Consider the following 21374-nt stretch of genomic DNA (forward strand, 5'->3'; position numbering starts at 1 on the left):
CTCACTGTCAACAAAACAACAAACAATAAAATTAACATTTCATAAGGAAGCTTTAGAAAAAAATGACAGCCCTACTTATCTTGGAGTCACCTATGACCCGAGACTAACCTGGAAAAACCAAATAGATAAAACACAGAGTAAAGGCATCCAGAGACTATCCCTCTTGAAAAAATTAGCTGGCACAGATTGGGGAGCAAATCACAACATCCTGAAAAAGACCTATACCAGTTATGTAAGACCTGTACTAGAATATGGTGCCACAGCATGGGGCTCAGCAGCCCAAACCAACCTTAGAAAAATAGACAAGGTTCAAAATATTGGTCTAAGGATAATGACAGGAGCAATCAAAACAACACCCATAAGAGCTATGGAGGAAACCGCTGCCCTGATCTCTCTGGATGAAAGAAGAGAAATAAAAATCCTTTCCCAATTCACAAAATTGGAAACCTTGGAGAGGCACCCACTCAGAACAAAAATCCACAAAACTGGCACAAAAAACCGTCTCAAAAGGACCAATTTCATACAGGAATCTCTAAACCTAAAAAAGAAACACCAACTTGAAAAAATTACTCTGGAAACCTCGATACACTATAATGAATCTCCACCCTGGGACGAAAGCCCTCTTCCTACTATAAGGGACCATATTGAAAACATAAAAAGAAAATCTGATTACAGACCAACAGAGCTCAAGGAAATAGTGAACTGTTTTCTACATACCAATTACCCTAGCAATCAGTGGATCAGAGTTTACACGGATGGCTCATCCCATAAAGCCACCACAAATGGAGGAGCTGGAATACTTATCGAATGGCCAGATGGAGGAAAACTAGAAAAATCCTTTGCAACTGGAGAGCTCTCTGACAGTCACAGAGCAGAAAGGGAAGCACTAGCACTAGCTGCTACCATGCTAGCAAATCATCCAAGTTCCCCTCACAGTCAGATTGTCTTTCTAACAGACGCAAAAACAACCCTCCAAAGCCTGCAAAACTCTGATTCCCCTTATATTAAAAACCTCAGAACAGCACTCACAATGCTCAACCACAACAGAAAAAAAACTGTCATTCAATGGATACCAGCTCACATACAACTAGCAGGAAATGAGAAGGCTGACACACTCGCCAAGAGTGGGAGAACAAACTCACCAGTAAACTCTGCTCTCTATCCAGAAGAAATGAAGAAATTAATTGTAGATAAAATAAATGAGAAATGGACGAGCTCCCATCCAAATCACAAGAAAGATGATGCTTACTATAAGCTATCCCGACAAGACCAACGTCTAATCTTTCGACTCAGGACCGGACACAACAGAATGCGACAACACATGTTCCGGAAGCTCAAAATTGGAACCAGTGAAATCTGCCCATGTGGAGTATCACCAGAGAATGCCGACCACGTCCTCCAAAACTGCTCTCTCTACCAAGAGGCCCGTATAAGACATTGGCCCCAAATCACCCCAATAGAAAGAAAACTATATGGAGAGCTCCCTGATTTGGAAACCACTGCGCAGTTCATCTCATGTATTGGTCTAGTCATATGAACACTCCAACATAACAATGAGAACGATGAAGAAGAAGAAGAAGAAGATACAAAACAAAAAAAAATTAAATACCGATAGTTAATTAACTAGTTGTTTAATTTGTTTTATTGATTCTTGCGTTGTCAGATAAAAGAAATAATTATGCATAATTTCAGCTTGATCCACGATTGGGTGTGATAGAAATAAAGCTTTTTACCGGACAGATAGAGTCGATATACGGTTGGTGGAAAGAGACTAGCACATTCATTTTTCAAAGCCTTTTTAGCTATCAGAAATGGAATAAACGCTGGGTTTTTAATGTACTGCACAAAACAAACAAACAAACAAAGAGTGAACTAGACCATGTAGTAGTTATGTACAAATGTTCAAAGTTTGTTCTTCTATCCAGCTTAGTTCTAGCTACCCAAGCAGCGCACTGTAACTCACTAACTAATTAAATTCTGATGGCAAGGTCGTGTGAACTCATCTAACCATCACAAGAACAAAGTCCAAATGTCTAAAAGAACAGTGCCATTAAACTCATCTAACCATCACAAGAACATAGTTCAAATGTCTAAAAGAACAGTGCCATTAAACTCATTTAAAAAAAAAAATCAAACATTGTCTCAACCAATATTGAAGATTTTTGTCACGGTTTGATGTTGCTACTAAGTTCCATGGCCCCCTATGTTTACCCTCTTCACTTCCAAGCACTAGCAACCAAATCATTAAATAGAAACAATCTGATATAAACTTTTCACATGTAAATTATGTGTATTATGTACATTATGTACATTTTGTTTTGTTTTTTATAGTTATAATTTTTTGTTTGGTGTAATGCACAAACTGTAAGACAATTTTCCTTACGTACAATAACGATTATAATTATTTTTTTAATTATTATTAAACATGTCTCAATACTATTAATGCAATAACCTATGGAGAACTTCCACTCATTAGCTACAATTAGTAGATGTCGGGCACACGACTTGACATTCATCAACGCCAGCTACCACACATACTGAGACTAATATACGTCTAACTTGAGCCACGAGAGCTTGCACACTTGGGTACAGTGAGCTCTCCCAGACTTTTCAACGTGGACAGAAACCAAACATCAGTCTCTCATTAGACCAAAAGACACAAGAGTTTTAATGATGCTACGTGGCCATCACTCCCCCCCCCCCCAACCCCCCGGTTAGAGATTAACAAACCACAATTGTGTCACATGATAATTAAACGATATTAAGTTAGACTAATAAAGGTAGGAAAGTGGTAAGATAGAAAGAAAAAATGGAGAAAGGAAAAAATGAAAAAGAGAATAAAACATGACAAGGTTACAAAAGACAGTTTGTGTGGAAACACAAACTCAAAATCGGCCTCCGAAGTGGTCCACCCAGGCAGGCTTCAATATTTTCAGAAAGAACATCCGAATGAAATTATATTAAAGACAAATAAGAGATAAGAATGGAGAAAGAAGGTTAACAGATCTTGTGTAGTGCCCCAACGGTACAGCAGATCAAAGGATAGGTGAAAGTGAATGTAAAGTTAGATGTGAACCTGGCCTAACTAGTTCCCCTTTCAGACCTTGTGGTCTATAGGGCAGATGATGTAAAGTTCATCTGTATTTGTGGCCTACGGTTAACGAGGGTGACATGTAGCCAGCACAACGACCAACCGCCGTTAATTTTCCCCAACTAATGTCAGGGACCCATTAGAGCTTAGTAGACTCAGAGGCGCCCAAAGATTCCAAAGTTGAAAATCCCAGTCTTCACCAGGATTCGAACACGGAACCCTCGGTTCGGAAGCCAAGCGCTTTACCGCTCAGCCATCGCGCCTCTCCTGGCTCAACTGATGTCTTATAATTGATCTGATTGTTTTGAAAAGCTCAAATTTCCTATTCGAATCCTCAAAAAAAAAAAAAAATAATAATTCCGCAATGAAAAAAAAGTTTTTAAAAAAATGAAGTTTATAAGATTACTATTCGTTTTAAATTAGGTCTATTTTATAATGCATACTAATTAGCTTTTTCTCTTTAAAAAACTGCTTGCATAACTGATTTTAAAAATTAGATTTTTCGATTTCAGAAAAAAAAAGTAGCCGTTACATCAGAACTTTGAATGGTCTAAAATATTGTGATGTCGGATTTTCAATATCTTTTCTAGTTTACGAGATCTAAACGGGACGGACGGACAGACGGACAGACATTTCGCACAAAACTAATAGCGTCTTTTACCCTTTCGGGGGCCGCTAAAAAGAGAAGAGAATGAGAAATAGAGATAAAGAGAAAAAAAAGAGCCACAGAGACAAAGAAAAAAAGAGAGAAGGAAAGTGCGAAAAAAAATGAAGGAAAAAAAAAGAGAAAAGAGGAAGAGAGACACAGAGACATAGAGAGACACACACACACAGGGAATGATTGTTAGACATGAAGGGTTCATTAAACATGGTAGAAATGAAATTAGTGCAAACCCGTAGAAGGCAAGAGGGTGGTTAAGTCACATTTTTTACTCACTCTGTCTGTCTGGTAAAAAGTTTTTACACGCTAATTCTCCCACACCCAATCTCTTATCAAGCTAAAATTTTGCACAATTATTTCTTTTACCTGACATCAAAAGAATCAATTAAAATAAATCAAACATTATTTATTAATTTTTTTTTATTTTTTTTTTTTGTATTGAACAAGTGAAAGAAAAAAAGATGTGATGGTATAAGTTGAATTATTCCCCTTGAGATGGCTTGACTATGAGTGCACAAGGTTTTTTTTTATGCATTAACGTCATAAAACACTACCAAAGCATCTCTATGACTCTATCATAAGTTTTATTACACAAGAATGACAGTTTATAATAACCAGTACACACACACACACACTTTGTTTTTGTTTTTCTTATGAAAATTGAGTTAGTTACAAATTTAGTGAACAGAATACTCTGTGAACTATCAAACAAGGCTTTCCAGAGTAAGAAAGTGTAGATATGTGTACTTAAATGCCATTGAAAAATGTTGAGATGGAGGCTATGTCCATCCATTATCACTTTATGCATGAAACTGCATAGACATGATCATCATTTTGTACTGAATGGTGTCAACCTGTCAATTTACGTCAAACTACTGCATTGGTTTTAGCCTGGTATGTTATTAACATAGCCTATTGTACATATGTTACACTGTTTTAGATCAGACTATAGACTCAAATAGAGAATAATCATGAGCATATTTGTTTTATTTATCTCTTTCAATACAAGAATTTCATTGCTTCTTACATCGACAGAAAAATAAATTATGGAGAATGGCCCTAGATCTCTGAGATAGCACAGTGGAAAATTGCCAATTAAGACTAGAAGCATCAAATCTTAGTTCATAGCCAACAAGAACTGGATGTCAGAGGAACATACAAATTGTGTTTTTGCCATTTCTCTCAAGTTGTGACTTGACCAACTTCCTTTCTATTTTTAAAACACTTTAAATTAAGTGCACCTAAAAGACTAATACAATAAAGTGACCTGATAGGGGAAAAAAAAGAACACGATTCATTGCTAATTTCTATTTCAGAACTTTGATTTCCTTTGTTTTGCTTGATCTACTAGACTCCAATTGTTCGTCTCAATTCTGACGCCAGAGGTAAAGGTGTACCGGAACTTCTTTGTTTGTTTTCAAACAAGTTCACTTTTCTTAAGAATGAGTGCCGTCTTTTAAAATTCTGTACTGGTTTAAAGGCCTTTTAATTTTGATCCATTGTGATAACGAGGGCAGACAAAGTTACACTCCCGGTAGTATTAGCAGAAGTGAGATTATTTTTAGTGACATCCAAACTAGTCAACCAGCTAGTAGGACTAGTTGTGGTATTTTAGGTCTCGTGAGATAATCTTTTCCATTAGCAACTTCTCATGTGATTAACGAAACCATTCTTCGATACACAGCTGCAGTCAGAGGTTGGGCATCTCACCAGACTCGGCAGCATTTTCATTCATCTTTCTACTTCCGGTGTGCAGGCCATCTGTAGGCAAGAAAACTTGCTTGCTCTCCATGTGGATCTTTCAATAGCTTCTTCCAACTGTTGATGTCGATTCGGATTTTGAAGAACATCATGTCACGCCTCCTTACATCAGTGTACCTTAAAACTGGGCGACTGCAGCTCTCCTGCCCTTTAGTCAGACTAACAAAAGGTATAAATGTTTAATGAAATTACTGAAAGGCATCATGCCACTCTGTGTACAATCCAGACAATATCAAGGAAAGGTTCTACGAGGATCAAAACTCTAAATTAAATAAAACACTCAAAAACAGATCAGCATATTACACAGGGTGACTTCAAGGCCAGATTGGGAGCCTCTCTTTGCATTTCGTCCTGGTGAAGAACTAACAATATTGCACGGGTGATGATGTATAGTGATGGGGGACGGGGGACATCAAAAGTCACGATGAGATCTATGGCCTTCTTCAGTCACCAAGCAACTATGGATCGTTACATAGAAATAAGATAAATGCCGGGGATTACCTGTGCTAGGAACAATGCCACGATGATTAACATTGAATAAACTAATGTCAAGCACTCCGACAAAAAGAATACATACAAATAAAAATGCTAAATAAAACGCCTAGGACGAAAGAATATAAAATGTTTGCAAAGATTTCAAGGTTTACTTCGTAGACAAATAAATGAAATAAAAAAATTTGTTGGGAGATAAAGAGAGAAAGAGTGCATGGGAGGGGGGGGGGCTTGTTTGAGAGACGAATGGGGAGGATACAAAATAAAAAGAGATAGAGAGAGACAGGGGCGGAAAGCAAGAAAAAGATGAAATGAGAGTAAGAAAATGTGATACAAAGTAAGAGAGAGAGAGAAAAAGCAAGTAACAAACAGCAGCAAGAGGCGGGAACAGATTGTCTAAACTCGCTGGCAAACAACTTAATAGATTTGAAAAACAAACAAGCAAAATATTTTTTTTTAAATATCTAAGGGAAAGAACTCCAGATTTTTCAGCCATATTTCAGAATACCGTACGATTTATGTAAATTTTTCGATATAAAAAAATCAATTAATTAACACTATTAAATTAACTAATTGCTTTTTTTTTTTATTGATTCATGTTTTGTTAGGAAGAATGAAAATTGTGAAAAGTTTCAACTTGATCCGAGACTGGGAAGTGGGAAGAAGAGCTTTGTCAAGTGTTAGACACCTTATTTATAGTTTAGTTATTTAGCGACGCACCATAGAAGACGCATATTGAACGGGACTAGTGACGTTTGGGATATGTGGGGTTAGAGACCGGAAAATCAGTTAGCGATAGAATACTCCAGGGTAACGACGTGTTTAGTGACAGAGACTTCTACTGTGGCCTTTTATCAGAATAAATCTATGTGAAATTGTTCATCAGTGTTGACTACATCTCTTCACTAGTTAAAAACAGATTTAATCTGAAGCAGTGAACTATTTTAGAAAGTCGTTATTCGTCAGCCCAGATCAAGTCATCATCAAGAAATTCGTTATTCGTCATTCGTCCAGATCAAGTTGCCGTCAAGAGACTGTTATTTGTCAGTAGTCGTCTACACAAATCAAGTCGTCGCCAGAAGAACCGTTAACCTATTCGTCAGTAACTGTGTACACAAAGTCGTCGGAACTACACATACGGTCATCAACAGTCGTCGAAGAAACTGAAACATTTTGCTGTGGCATATCAAGACATCTGTGGCATTACGTGGGATACTCGACACGGATTGTATCCACTGGTAGCACCGGAGAACAGAGTCAGAACTGGAAGAGAGGCAGTGGAATTTGTTGTGATCTAGCATATTCGGGAGTCCGAACAAAGGGATCTTTCTTATCAAAAGCTAAGTGCCATTTTTCTTAGTAGTATATGTTTAGATTGCCCTTAGAAATAGATTTTGTCTAAATTTGTTATCTTAGCCTGAGTAAAATTCAGGTGGTGCGCCTTAAAACCCGTTCGGGGTAGAAGACATAATTTAGATGAAAAGCTATATTATACGTTTAGGGTTGTGATTGTTTTGTTTGTGTAAACGTCATATCCGTTGTTGCTTGGTTACTTCGTGACGTTATCATTGTGTGCCATATTGTCATATCCCAACCCATAGCGATAGTCTCATTTAATTATTTCATTTGTTTATATTATTTTAAATTATTTATTTTTATTAATTTAATTACATCTGTATTTTTTTCACTTAATGATAGAAAGTACAGGTAGGATTCTTTTATTGTGAATCAGACTAAAATAATTTTAGTTTGAGCGGTTAAAATCAAATATGATTTTGCCATGAGAATAATGCCGAAACTGGCTATGTAGTCAAACACTGTCGTCTGGCTAAATTTAGATCTACAAATTTTTGTACATCTCTTTGGTACATTTAATTATCTAGACTCGAATTTGGAATATTATTAATTGAAAGATGAATGAAGGTAGTACATTCTAGATATATATATCTTGTTAAAGATATATTTGACATTGTATACACATATTTATTTCGTATGGTTAAATAGAACCATAATTTCTGGATTAGATCTATCTTATCTAGATCTAGACTCTAGACAGTCCTAGAGTCTACTGAGTACTCTATAGACACTTCAGTCACATCAAATTTTAAAATTGATCATAGTTATTCATACTAGATCTAATAGTCATAGTGCTCTTGATAACTATAGACCTAAATGGTACTATTATACATACTATAATATACTAGATTTAAATTTGTGTGATACTAGATCTAATATACAGATTTGAATATAACTCAGACTAGATTTACACATTTACTAAATCTATAGATAGAGAAATAACACTTAAAACGTGTATAAAAGTGTGTAAAAACCTAAATATAAAATAAGTTTAAAGTATAGCCATAACCAATATAGGCTAAGTAAAAATATATATAAAATATAAAACACAATGGTTACATCATCATATGTGGACCTTAAGGAGGTTAAGGAAACAGCTATGCAGGATGGAAAGGCCATGGAGTTAAAAGGAAAGGATTTAGCAGCTTATGTACAGCAAGTTGTGAGGGAAGAAGTAGATAGACAAGAAAGGATCAGAAAGGAAGAATATGAGAAGCAAAAAGAGGACCAAGAAAGGCAAGACAAAGAGAGAGAAAAAATTAGAGAGCATGAAGCTAAAATGGAGAAGATGAGATTGGATGCAGCACAAGCCAGAGCTCAAACTGAACAAGGAAATAACACAAATAACTCAAATAATATTACAACACAAAGAGACAACCTTAATTCGCAGACATGGCTAAAGAGAAAGATACAAAGTTTTGATGAACAGAAGGATGACATTGGTGATTTCCTGAAAAGATATGAGGCAAAAATGTCTACATTTAATATGCCAGAAGAAGAATGGTCTGAAATACTGATAGACTTTGTTCATGGTCAAGCTCTAACAATATGTCAAAATCATGACCATCATATTGATGATAGCTGTCAGGTTTTGAAAAAAGAGTTGTTGAATGCCTATGGTCATAATGCTACAACTTTTAGAAAGAAATACTTTGACAATATACCATCATTAGGAATAGAACCCCTAACTACCATTAATATGGAAAAGGATTTTTTCAATAAGTGGGTAAAATTAGAAAAAGTGAATAACTCTTATGAGGGATTAAAAAATTTTATTCTAGTGGACAACTTTGTAAATAAATGTGATCCTCAATTACAATCTTTTATTAGAGAAAGAAATCCAAAAACTATAGATGAAATAACAAAGATAATGAGAGTATACAAAAATGCCTATCCAAATAAACCATTTTCTGACAGGGATAAGAGCAAAGTAGATTTAATAGGATACACCAAAGAAAATGTTGATAGAAGTAGAAATAGAAACAGATCAAATAGTGGAAATAGAAAATATAGTGAAATAACCTGTTTTAAATGTCAAGGAAAAGGTCATATAGCAGCTAACTGTAGAAGAGGGAATAGTAGGTCTGGAAGTAGAAATAGATACAATGAACAAAATAACAGTAGATATAGGAGTAGAGATAGGAATGACAGGGGAAATTATAGAAACAGGAGTTACAGTAGGGAATACAAAAATAAAGGTACAGACAGGGTATATTTCATGGAAGGAAATAGGAACCATTTTGCAGTGTACCCAGGGTTTGTAGATAGAATTCCGGTGGAATTAATCAGGGATTCAGGTTGTAACACTTTGGCAGTAAAAACTAAATTTGTCAAACCTCATTGGTATAAAGGGTTTACTAGGAAAGTAGAATTAGCAGATGGCACTGTAAGAGAATTTAAAGCTATAAGGATATACATTGAAACTCCATTTTTCACTGGTTATTGTGATGGCATTGCAATACCAGAAATGAGATATGATATGTTAGTAGGAAACATAAAAGGAGTTAAAGAATGTTCAAGAAAAGAATTAGAAGACTGGCAAAACAAATACAAAAACATAAGACAAAATCATGAAAACATAGAAACACAAAAAATAACAAGTATGGTAATAACAAGATCAATGGATAAACAAGATGAGAAACAGGAAAACACAATAAATGTAATAAGTAATGATGAAGAAAAAGAAACCAGTAATGTAATACAAATAGAAAATACAGATGTTAAGGAAAGAGAGATAGAAAATGAAACACAAAATAGTCTTGAAACACAGATATCTCAAAGTAAAAAAGAAACAACACCCACATTTGCATTAGAACAAATGAATGACAATATTATTGGGAAAATATATTCAAGAATATCAGATAAAAACAATAATAATCCAATGGAGAAATTTTGTATAGAGAGTAAAATATTATTTAGACAAACAAGTAATGATAACAAGAAAATAAAACAACTTGTCTTACCACAGAAATATTGGAAAGATGTTTTAATCATGACACATGATAATAATTTAGCAGCACATAGGGGAGTAAAGAAATGTTATAGGAATTTGTCAAAACAAGTATTTTGGCCCAAAATGAAAGCAACAATCAATAAATACATAAACTCATGTGACATATGTCAAAAGAGATCTAACAAAAGCCTCGTGAATAAAGCACCCATTCAAGAAATGGATGAACCTACAGAACCATTTCAGAAAGTATCTATTGATTTAATAGGTCCTTTAATTCAAACTGAAAATAATAACAAATACATTCTAACAGTAATAGACATGTTTAGTAGATACCCAGAAGCAATCCCATTATCAAATACAAGTGCAGAAAATATCATTAATGCCATAACTCAAAAAGTAATTACAAGACATGGTATACCTAAAATTATATTGAGTGATCAGGGATCTCAGTTTAAGTCAGAACAATTTAAGAAATGGACTAAACAATATAATATACAACACATATACTCTTCGGTTTACCACCCAGAGAGTAACGGTTTATGTGAACGGTATGGTGGTTCATTAAAAAGAACAAAAATAATTCAGAATAATCAGAACAAGTGGGATCATTACATTAACTATGTACTATTTGCTCATAGAAACAACATCCATGAAGCAACACAATTTTCACCATATGAAATAATACATGGAAGAAAACCTAGAGATGAATTAGATGTTTTTAAAGAAAATCTAATAGACAATGAGAATAAATTAAATAATGACAGTGAAACAACAATCACAACAGAATTGAAAGAAATATGGACTCAAGCATATAACAACAATAAGAAGTACAAACAAAGTGCTCATGAGAATCTAAATAAGAAAAGACAATTGAAAACACTAGAAGTAGGAAACAATGTATTAATATTAATAAATGACCTGAAAAATAAAATTGGTAAACAATGGAAAGGTCCATTTAAGGTGATTAAACAAATTAATGATGTGAATTATCAAATTGAAATAAATGGGAAAATTAAAACATATCACATAAATAATTTGAAACTGTATCATTATAGAGAAGATGAGTTAATACAGAACATTCAGGAGGAAATAGAAAATAAATTTTCAGAAAGAGAAGAATGCTTGATGATAATAACAAATGAAAATCACAATGAAAATGATATTAAGGAAATACCTGTAATAGAAACAAAAGAGAATCAAACTTGGCAAAAGATTAATCTTAATAATTTAACTAAGGAAAAGTCAAAAGATATAACTAAAATAATACAGGAATACAAAGAAATTTTTTCCAGCATACCAGGAAAAACTAATATTATTAAACATGACATTAAAGTAACAGACCCAAAACCTATCAAGCTTAAACCATATAGAATACCGCTACATTTACAAGACAAAGTAAAGAAAGAAATAGACAATTTACTAGAATCAGGTATAATTGAACCATCAACATCTCCTTATGCTTCACCAATTGTGATAGCCAAAAAGAAGAATGGAGATATACGGTTATGTATTGATTATAGGAAACTTAACAACATCACAGAATTTGACCCATATCCAATGCCAAATATAGAGGATATTTTACATAAATTAAATGGAGCAAAATTTTTTTACTAAATTGGATTTAACTAAAGGTTATTGGCAAATACCTTTAACAGAAAATGCAAAACCTTGCACAACATTTGTAACACCATATGGTATTTTTCAATGGAATTATATGAGTTTTGGATTAGTAAATGCACCTGCCACATTTAATAGAATGATGAACATGATAATTGGAAACAAAGAAAATGTTATTTGCTATTTGGATGACATATGTATTTTTAATAATAGTTGGGAGGAACATTTGGTAGATGTAAAAGAAGTGTTCAAAATAATAAAAGAAAGTGGACTTACAATTCAAGCAGAAAAAGTAGAAATAGGATTGGAGGAAATAATTTTCTTAGGACATAAAGTAAATAACAACATGATTAGCCCTATTGAAGATAACATAAAGAAAGTACTAAATATTGAAATACCTACAACAAAAAGACAAATTAAAAGCATATTAGGAATAGTAAATTATTACAGAAAGTTTATAAAGAACTTAGCAGAAATAGTGAATCCATTAAATGACTTACTTAAAAAAGGAAAACCTCAAAAAGTAGTCTGTAATGAGGAATGTGTGAAAGCTATTGACAGAATTAAGGATATTTTTAGTCATGAACTAATATTAAGACTACCTGATAAAGACAAAATATTTTATGTCACAACTGATGCATCTGGTAGTGCTATTGGTGGTTGTTTAATGCAGAACTATGATAACTTACATCCTATATTATATGTAAGTAGAAAATTATCAGAGGCAGAGAAAAAATATAGTGTCATTGAAAGAGAAGCCTTAGCTGTAATATGGGTAATTACTAAGCTAGAGAGCTATCTAATAGGAAGGAAATTCATATTATTAACTGATCATAAACCTATTCAGTATATACAGCAAAAGAGCATGAAAAACAGTCGTGTATATAGATGGTTCTTAGCACTACAGGAATATAAATTTGAAGTGAAAGCTATTAGTGGATCTGTGAATATTGTAGCTGATCTATTGTCTAGAATGACATTGAAATGAAATAATTTTGTAAATAAACTATGATTATATTGATTATGTAATATATATTAATATATTGACACAATTTATATATTATGGAAAAGGGAGATAAGTAAATTTGATGTTAAGCATTTGAAAGTAAGTATGGATATTTTTTTTTGTATGAATCATTTCATATATCATTGACGAAAGTTAGTTCTATGGAAAAGGGTGAGTATAAAAGAAAAATGGACAAAAGCGTATAAAAGGGTAGTAAGGAAAAACTTATTGAATGTGGAAATAAAGTCTATAATTGTTTTTTTAAATATTGTATTTTGTCAGATTACTGCCAGTGAAGAACATTTGTGATGTATGACGTGCCCATAAGATGCCACATTTTCTTCATGATGAACTGTGTACTAATGAGGATGATTATGGAATGTTATGAACATTGACATGAATATGAAGAACTGTCAAGTCAAGATGAAGATGTCAAGATTTTATGTTTGTTGTCTTCCCCTTAAATTGAAAATGCCCTTGTAAGACTTGACAGTAGTGGAAAAATATTGACATATTTTTTTTTCAGGGGGGGGGGGGAGGAATCTGTTAGACACCTTATTTATATAGGTTAGTTATTTAGCGACGCACCATAGAAGACGCATATTGAACGGGACTAGTGACGTTTGGGATATGTTGGGTTAGAGACCGGAAAATCAGTTAGCGATAGAATACTCCAGGGTAACGACGTGTTTAGTGACAGAGACTTCTACTGTGGCCTTTTATCAGAATAAATCTATGTGAAATTGTTCATCAGTGTTGACTACATCTCTTCACTAGTTAAAAACAGATGTGCCTGTTTCTTTCTGTATTGTTGTTCAACTACACGGAATACACCCGAACAATTACACCCAAACGCTTGCAGAGTAATTGGTTGACTTCAAGACAGCCTGAACAAGCAACATCACACAAGAGATGACAAGATAACAACAATGTAAAAGTCTGTGCCTATATTTCTGTACTAATGTTTATACAAGTGTTAAGGGCTGCGGTACAGTGAGGTGAATAGTAAAATAACCATTTACAAGTTTTACTCATTCCCTCCCGCCATGACAAATAACAGTATTATAGGCCACGGGTCAAGGTAACCGAAAACTTTGACTAGCCCAGGTCTCATTGACTCAAGGACCAGGCTAGAGGGCTCTAGGAGTGGCGATCAAGCCCGGGAAGCTGGGACCGCTCAAGAGCTATTTAGATTAGTCAAGGGCTAATAGCGACGTGAATAGACGCGTTGGATACAGAGTCTTACTACTGGTGCCTCGGGGCTATCGGAGGGCTTTAAGTTAGAATAACTGAACAAAACCACTAATAGGGAAACAAAACAAGTGTATATTTCTGGGGAACACAGGTACAAAATATTGTCAATGTGACTCATCTAAATATACAATAATATATTTTAATAATGACAGCAGTAGTGCAAGTACCCTGCCGAACAATGGCACTGCCCGACAGTAGAAGTACGCGTCGTCTGCCCAACCCAAGTAAAATGGTGGAAAACGTCGTTCAACTTTATCACGCATTAATAAGTCTTTTTAAAAGCTCGATAAACATAACAAAACATGTTTTTAAACAATGTTATAGAGAAAGTTTTCAAAAGTAAAAACTCAGACGCTGAGAGCAATCTACTCGTTGTTACATCAAGTAACCAATATTGAAACACTTTTTCATTAGCAATTTGACTAGTGTCACGTGATAAGACGTCTAAATAGTCACCTATAGCAACGGAATTTGTTTTTTTTTTAGGTATTAAAAAAAGCTCATAATAGTGCAAATGTTATGTTGTGTCATTAGATCTGAAATATTTGTGTGTGAATAGTTATTTCAAGATTCAGGCTGGAGACATTATCAAACGTTAAGTTGTTGGCGTTCAATAGATGTTCTTTAACGGATCCCCGGTACTAGATTGTACTGTTAACCACATCACACTAGCAGTCAAGCCTAATAACAGATGATATTAACATCAGTCCTATGGGCCTCAGGGTTTGTAAAAGGGAGGGGGGGGGCTTTGTTACGATCACGGGAAAATAATACTCTTAATCATCCACTAAAACAGACTCAGCAATAGTAGATTATGAGAAGTTTCATTTTGGTTCCACAAGTAATAATATGTCAATAATAACCACGTTTACGTCACTTAATGTCCTAATCTTCTTCTTTCAACAAGCATTTGCCCAATTCCACATTCACACTACGCTGCGCATGTAGCAGGCTTACTAAAGGTCCAAAGGCCACTGACCAAAAAGAGCAAAGATCTAACTTTAAAACCGGTTTTTGTGAATTCAGTAATCCTGTACATTGCAGAAAAGATTTAAGAGCAAAAACTGTTGTAGAATAGATGGAAGGCTCACAAATTTTTGTCGGCCCTTGGTGATCAGATATATACTTTATGGCAGGGTCGTTGCTAGAAGGTCTCTCGGAGCCAGGGTAATAAATAATATGCTGATCTCCTTACGAGACAAGAATGACACGAGTTTGGCCTTGCACACAGGCGGGCAGGGGTGGGGTATCCTCTCTGGGGAGCGACATCTTGTTCCGGTGTTTGAATGTTCTCTTCTGGGGGTGAGCGTCGGTCTTGTCAGACACGAGGCAATGGTTTCCATCAACGCAACGTCTTTCAGAACGCGTGTTTCTTGTAGGCGGTAAACCATTAACTAAGTTTTCTTCTGATGATTAACTCAAGCTAGGTGTGACTTAATACTAAACATAGAAATCTTTATTTTAACTCAGAATCGCACAATGACTCTTTATAATTCAAAGATAGGATTACGGAATATAGTATCTTATAAATGACAGACTTTCCCTTAAAACAAAACCTAATTACGTTCTAAACGAATCCAAGTGTTAATCTAGCGGTGAATGTTAATGTGGTGAATGTTGTGTTTAAGTGTGTGTGTATCCATATACATAGAGGGAGTAGAGAGAGAAAGAGACAGAAAGACAGAGATGGAGACAGAGGCAGAGAGTCATTCTTCTGCGTGTGAAGTCTTTATCCCTTCACAGATACATTAAATGACAAGGTACATGATTTAAAAAAATGCTAGGAACACAGAAATATCTTACTAAAAATATGACATAATGGAATGCAATTTCTCTGCCATTTTAACGGGTTTCAACCAACTTCCTTACCTTCATAGGTATGCCTGTGACTGTGGTGGAGCAGAGGTCAAAGTGTTTGCAGCAGAGGTAGACCAGCTTGTTGTACAGGTGACGTCCTGAGTGTGAGGAGGTCACTTCAAACTTGACACAGGAGTTTAACTGAAAACAAAACAAATCACTTGGATAACATGCACTTTGAATTTAGAATGAGAAATCAATAAATCAAAGCTGACAATCGCGTAACAAATAGATTTATTGTGTATCACAATTATACAAATTCTAGATTGTTTTTAGATAGACACATTTTTGTTTCGACGTAATCTGTTCAAGGTAAAGATTTTCTAGTCGTCTAGACAGATTTAAATACATTAAAAAAAAACACACTTTTATACAGTCTGGCCAACGAGCTAGTAATTCTTTTTCCAACGACACACATCAACTGTGGAAAATCGTTAGAGCCGTTTTCGAGAACTGTGTCCAGGATCCATTTGTTTTCACGAATGTGCCCCCTGAATAGAGGCATTGTAAACACACACACAAGTCTGCTTAGAGGAAATGCGAAAGTCCACGAGAGTACAAAGGATGGTCGGTTGGCAGTAATTCAATCAGCTTAAATAATCAAACAAATAATTAGATCACATGCGCATTGGATTTAGAATGAGAAGTCATTAAATCAAAGCTAACAATCAAGTAACAAACATATTTTTTCAAAGATTGCCATTACTAGGAAAAATGTCTTCTTTAGTTTTAGCGAAAAAGCCTTGCCAATGTATGCCAATGCCAATGCAGTATTTTAAATATCACTATCACTGCCTGGTATGGCAATGTGAGAATTAAAGATAAAAATAAACTGCAGAAGATCGTGATAGTTGCTAGCAAAGTCATTGGTAGCAAACAAACTCCATTCGAACAACTGTTGGAGAGAAACATCCGTAAGAAGGCTAAACAGATTTTAAATACAAGAAAAAAACTTCCTCTGGGCCAGAATTTTGAGGTGTTACTAAAGGAGATATAATATCCCGTATACAAAAAGACATTAATACTCCTTTGTTCCCCTGGCCATCAAATCATTGACTAGAATTGATCTGATGTCAACATTTCACATGGAACGTTGGAGTGAAACTAGTGTGAACGTGTATGTTGTTTCTATAGTTACAATGTATTTTTTAATGCACAAATAGCAAGACAAATGTCCTCATGGATAATAAAGAAAAGTATTATTATTACATTGTAGTCTGTGGCATTTTACATCTCGAGAGACAATCTTTTCCCTTTGCAACTTCTTGTGTGACTAAAGAGGCCAATCATTGATACACAACTGCGATCGCAGGTTGGGCATATGTAATCACCAGGCGCCGTTGCATTTTCACCCTTCTTTCTGCTTCTGTTGTATGTGACATCTGCAATCCATGACCCTTCCTTATGCTCTCTCTCTCCATGTGGATCTATACAGTGCCACTCTTCCCAGATGCTAGTGTCGATTTTGACGACATTCATGTCGCGTTTGCATGCATCCGTATAACGTAAAGTGGGCGACCAGCGGCTCTCCTGCCTTGTATTAGATCGCCATACAAAATGTCCTGTGGAAGTCGACCTACTGGCATTCTACGAACGTGGCCAAGCCAGCCAAGGCGTCTGCTGCTGATAACAGAGCGGATGTCCTGGCACCCTGCTCTTCGTAGCACTTCCTCATTGGTTATCTTATCTTGCCACTTTATTTTAAAGATCCGCCTTAGGCATCGGAGGTGGAACCAGCCATGAGTAGGTTGACCATGTTTCACTTCTGTACAGCAAGGTGCTCAACACACAGGTCCGGTAGACTAGGGCTTTAGTACTGTTAGTCAGCAATATGTTGTCCCAGACTCTTTTTTGCAACCGTGACATGGTGGCCATTGCCCTGGCTATCCTGTTGTTAATGTCTTTATCCAGTAGAGTGTTGTTGGATATGATGTAGACTAACAAAGAATACCTTGGTGACGCCAAGGAAATGCCAACCAACTTTTTCATGGTAAGAGAGAGCAGAGAGTTAGTTCGATGTTTAAAAAAAACCTTGTGGTAGTGCTTGTGCTTTACTAGAGTCTCGAATGTATCTCTGACTGTTGTGACTTCTGATACCAAAATAGCTACGTTTCTTTTTTTGATTTAACCTACGCCGTTGTAGAAAGAGACGCAAAGACGATACATTTTAGGAAGCTCAGAGAGCAGGACAATGCTTGACGCCATGACCTCGCTAGAGACAGATGTCAAATATTGCCAGCGGATGTATGTATGTTTTCTCACGAAGCGTCATATGTAATGAAAAGTTCTAAAAATTTCATACCTGTCTCACTGTCTTATTGCAAAATAAAAAAATAAAATAATGAAAGACGCATAGAAAAACTTTTTTCCTTCAATGTTAAAGGCACGAATAAGCTCACTCTCAAAGAACACGGTTCTATCTGAGGAGGGGAAAGAAGTTGACCTACAGTTTCTTTACTCAATTGACATATTGTAGTTTTTAGCTTTGCACTTTAAGCATCGTTGTGAAAACAGTGCAGGGCTAGAACAGACTGAAGATCCACTTTATGTCAGGCATAGATCAACACATGCTAAGCAGAAGACAAGTTGGCAAACTTTTTTTTTATGTTTTTGTTACACCTTGACTCATTGATAGAAACATAAAACCGCCAGGCGGCGCCAGGTAACAATTTAAGCTACCGTAACAAAAAGACAAGTAGAAAAGAGACGGGGCACTACATTAAACATTTACTTTACACAGCATTCCCACAATTCACGTCTGACTCGCACAAGTGGGAACCAATGATTGCACGTTTTTGTAATGGCATGCCAGACATTTCGCTGTCAAAATTAACATTTCGGTTTTCAGTGAAACGAAAAAAAAAAAAAAAAAGAAGTTTGTGTTACACACGCACTCATAGGCGGCCACTGTGGGTTATTTTCTATCACATTGCTTTTAAAAAATGTTTATTTGATACATTGTCTCGGTTTGTAACGAGTGAGCGGAATCTGATCTGTGAATGTCCATGCTAATACTGAAACCTGTGTACGGGTGTGTAATAAGACAAAACTGTTTATTTTTTATTTCCACGATGTTGCTGGGATCGCTTGACAGCAGTAAATATTAGAAATTAGTGTCATTTTAGTAGCAAAAAAAAAAATAACCTATAAAATTTAAAAGCAAAAACATAACAAGGTTACAAAAGACAGTTTGTGTGGAAAACACAAACTCAAAATCGGCCCCCGAAGTGGTCCACCCAGGCAGGCTTCAAATTTTTCAGAAAGAACATCCGAATGAAATTATATCAAAGACAAATGAGAGATAAGAATGGAGAAAGAAGGTTAACAGATCTTGTGTAGTGCCCCAACGGTCCAGTAGATCAAAGGATAGGTGAAAGTGAATGTAAGGTTAGATGTGAACCTGGCCTAATTAGTTCCCCTTTTAGACATTGTGGTCTTTAGGGCAAATGATGTAAAGTTCATCTGTTTCTGTGGCCTACGGTTAACAAGGGTGTCATGTAGCCAGCACAACGACCAACCGCCTTTACTTTTACCCAACTAATGTCAGGTACCCATTAGAGCTGAGTGGACTTAGAGGCTCCCAAAGATTCCAAAGTTAAAAATCCCAGTCTTCACCGGTATTCGAACCCGGGACCCCCGGTTCGGAAGCCAAGCGCTTTACCGCTCAGCCACCACGCCTCCACTGGCCTAACTGATGTCTTATAATTGATCTAATTTTTGAAAAGGCTCAATCTCTTATTGGAATCCTCATAAGAAAATAAAAAAATTTGCAATTTTAAAAAAGTTCAGGAAAATGTAGTTTATAAGATTACTTTTTGTTTCAAATTAGGTCTAACTTATAATGCATACTAATTAGTTTTTTCTCTTTAAAAAATACTTGCATAACTGATTTTAATAAATAGATTTTTCGCTTTCAGTAAAAAAAAAAGTAGCCGTTGCATCAGAACTTTGAATGGTCTAAAATATTGTGATTTCCGATTTTAAATATCTTTTCTAGTTTACGAGATCTAAACGGGACGGACGGACAGACGGACAGACATTTCACACAAAACTAATAGCGTCTTTTACCCTTTCGGGGGCCGCTAAAAACAAAGAATCGTTTTCCAAATACCGAAAGTAACTGTATCATCCTTTTATAAAGCACTATACAAGTTCTGGTGAGATCAAATTGTCAATAGCCCTTTCACGTTTTGAGAAGTCTGCTTGGTTTGCGAGTTTAGCCGTCTTACGGAGGTTCGGGTTAGGACGTATTGATCTTCAGTTCTGAAGGAACTTGTAAAAACTTACAAGCGACTTCGCCACTAAACCGAATATCAGTTTCTCCTTCCGGGTGTGGAGCGGTACAAAGAAATTCCTGTTTTCCTTTTTCCTTGAAATATTGCAGTTTGAAACAGCTTCCCTTGCCCAAATTGCTGTCTTGCTACTCAGCTGACTTTTCAACTATGTCACTTAAGGCCTTGTGAATCTTGTTCCAATGAAGCGCCAGACATAGTGGTATGTCACGGAGAAATTGTGAAACTGTAACTCAAACGAATGAGGCGGCTTAACGAGCAAAAAAAAGTGTGCTAATCACATTAACGGCAGAGCGGTCACTTGACACTTGCTAAAGTCAACAACGTTGACGGGTGTAAGTGATCAAGTCATGTCAGCAAGAATGGTCCATTCAGGAAATCACGCAATTTAAGAATAGACAAATCCATCGTAAGTAAAGAAAACTATTTCTGTTAGTCTCCGCCTCAGGTATTGAGTTGACAGAGGAAGACTAGCCTTGACACAAAGCTTTACGGTGCAGCAAGGAAACAGTTGCATTAGAAAATACAACTTCACGTACAATCTTCAGAGGAAAAGAAATAATATTTTTTTCCCATTATGATATGCAGATTTAAAAAGCCGAAATCTTATTGCGCGCCATAGGGTCTTCAAACTCGACCTTTTAGAGATGGTAGCAAAGTGGCTTTTTGGAAAATCACTATTACACACACACACAACCACACACGCATGCGAACACACATAGGACACAGACACAAGAGATAAATTACGATAAAATATTATATCTATTGAAGGATATTATGAACGTGTTCCTCAGCATACCATTCTCAACTGCTCTACAGAACACAGATGTTGTCATGGTGCCTCAGAAAACAGTTGATATGAGGAGATAGGGAAAGACATTGGTTTCTCAGACTGCCAATGGAGATTTCCGATGCCCGAAAGTTTACTGAACTCTCAAAATAGCTTCGAATTCTATAAGACTATAAAAGATAAATTGTATGCATTGATTGTGCTCATACACTTTCAATTATCTTTTGCTAAACCATAAATGCCA

General features: G+C 35.6%; 1 protein-coding gene and 1 long non-coding RNA gene across 4 annotated transcripts in view; one reads left to right on the forward strand and one right to left on the reverse strand.

The window, feature by feature from the left end:
• LOC106052640 (integrator complex subunit 13-like) overlaps window positions 1-21374 on the reverse strand; it is a 190973-nt gene that overhangs the window by 34804 nt on the left and 134795 nt on the right. For all 3 annotated transcript variants that reach the window (XM_056025586.1, XM_056025585.1, XM_056025584.1), the window contains exon 7: window positions 16061-16189. In XM_056025586.1, coding sequence (XP_055881561.1) covers window positions 16061-16189 — 129 coding nt within the window. The remainder of the gene's footprint in view (window positions 1-16060; window positions 16190-21374) is intronic.
• On the forward strand, window positions 7372-13685 carry LOC129925673 (uncharacterized). The gene is made up of 2 exons (XR_008777366.1): window positions 7372-7928; window positions 13220-13685. It is a non-coding gene; the product is annotated as an uncharacterized LOC129925673 (long non-coding RNA).

The sequence above is a fragment of the Biomphalaria glabrata genome, chromosome 4, assembly GCF_947242115.1.
Source record: "Biomphalaria glabrata chromosome 4, xgBioGlab47.1, whole genome shotgun sequence".
NCBI lineage: Eukaryota > Metazoa > Mollusca > Gastropoda > Planorbidae > Biomphalaria > Biomphalaria glabrata.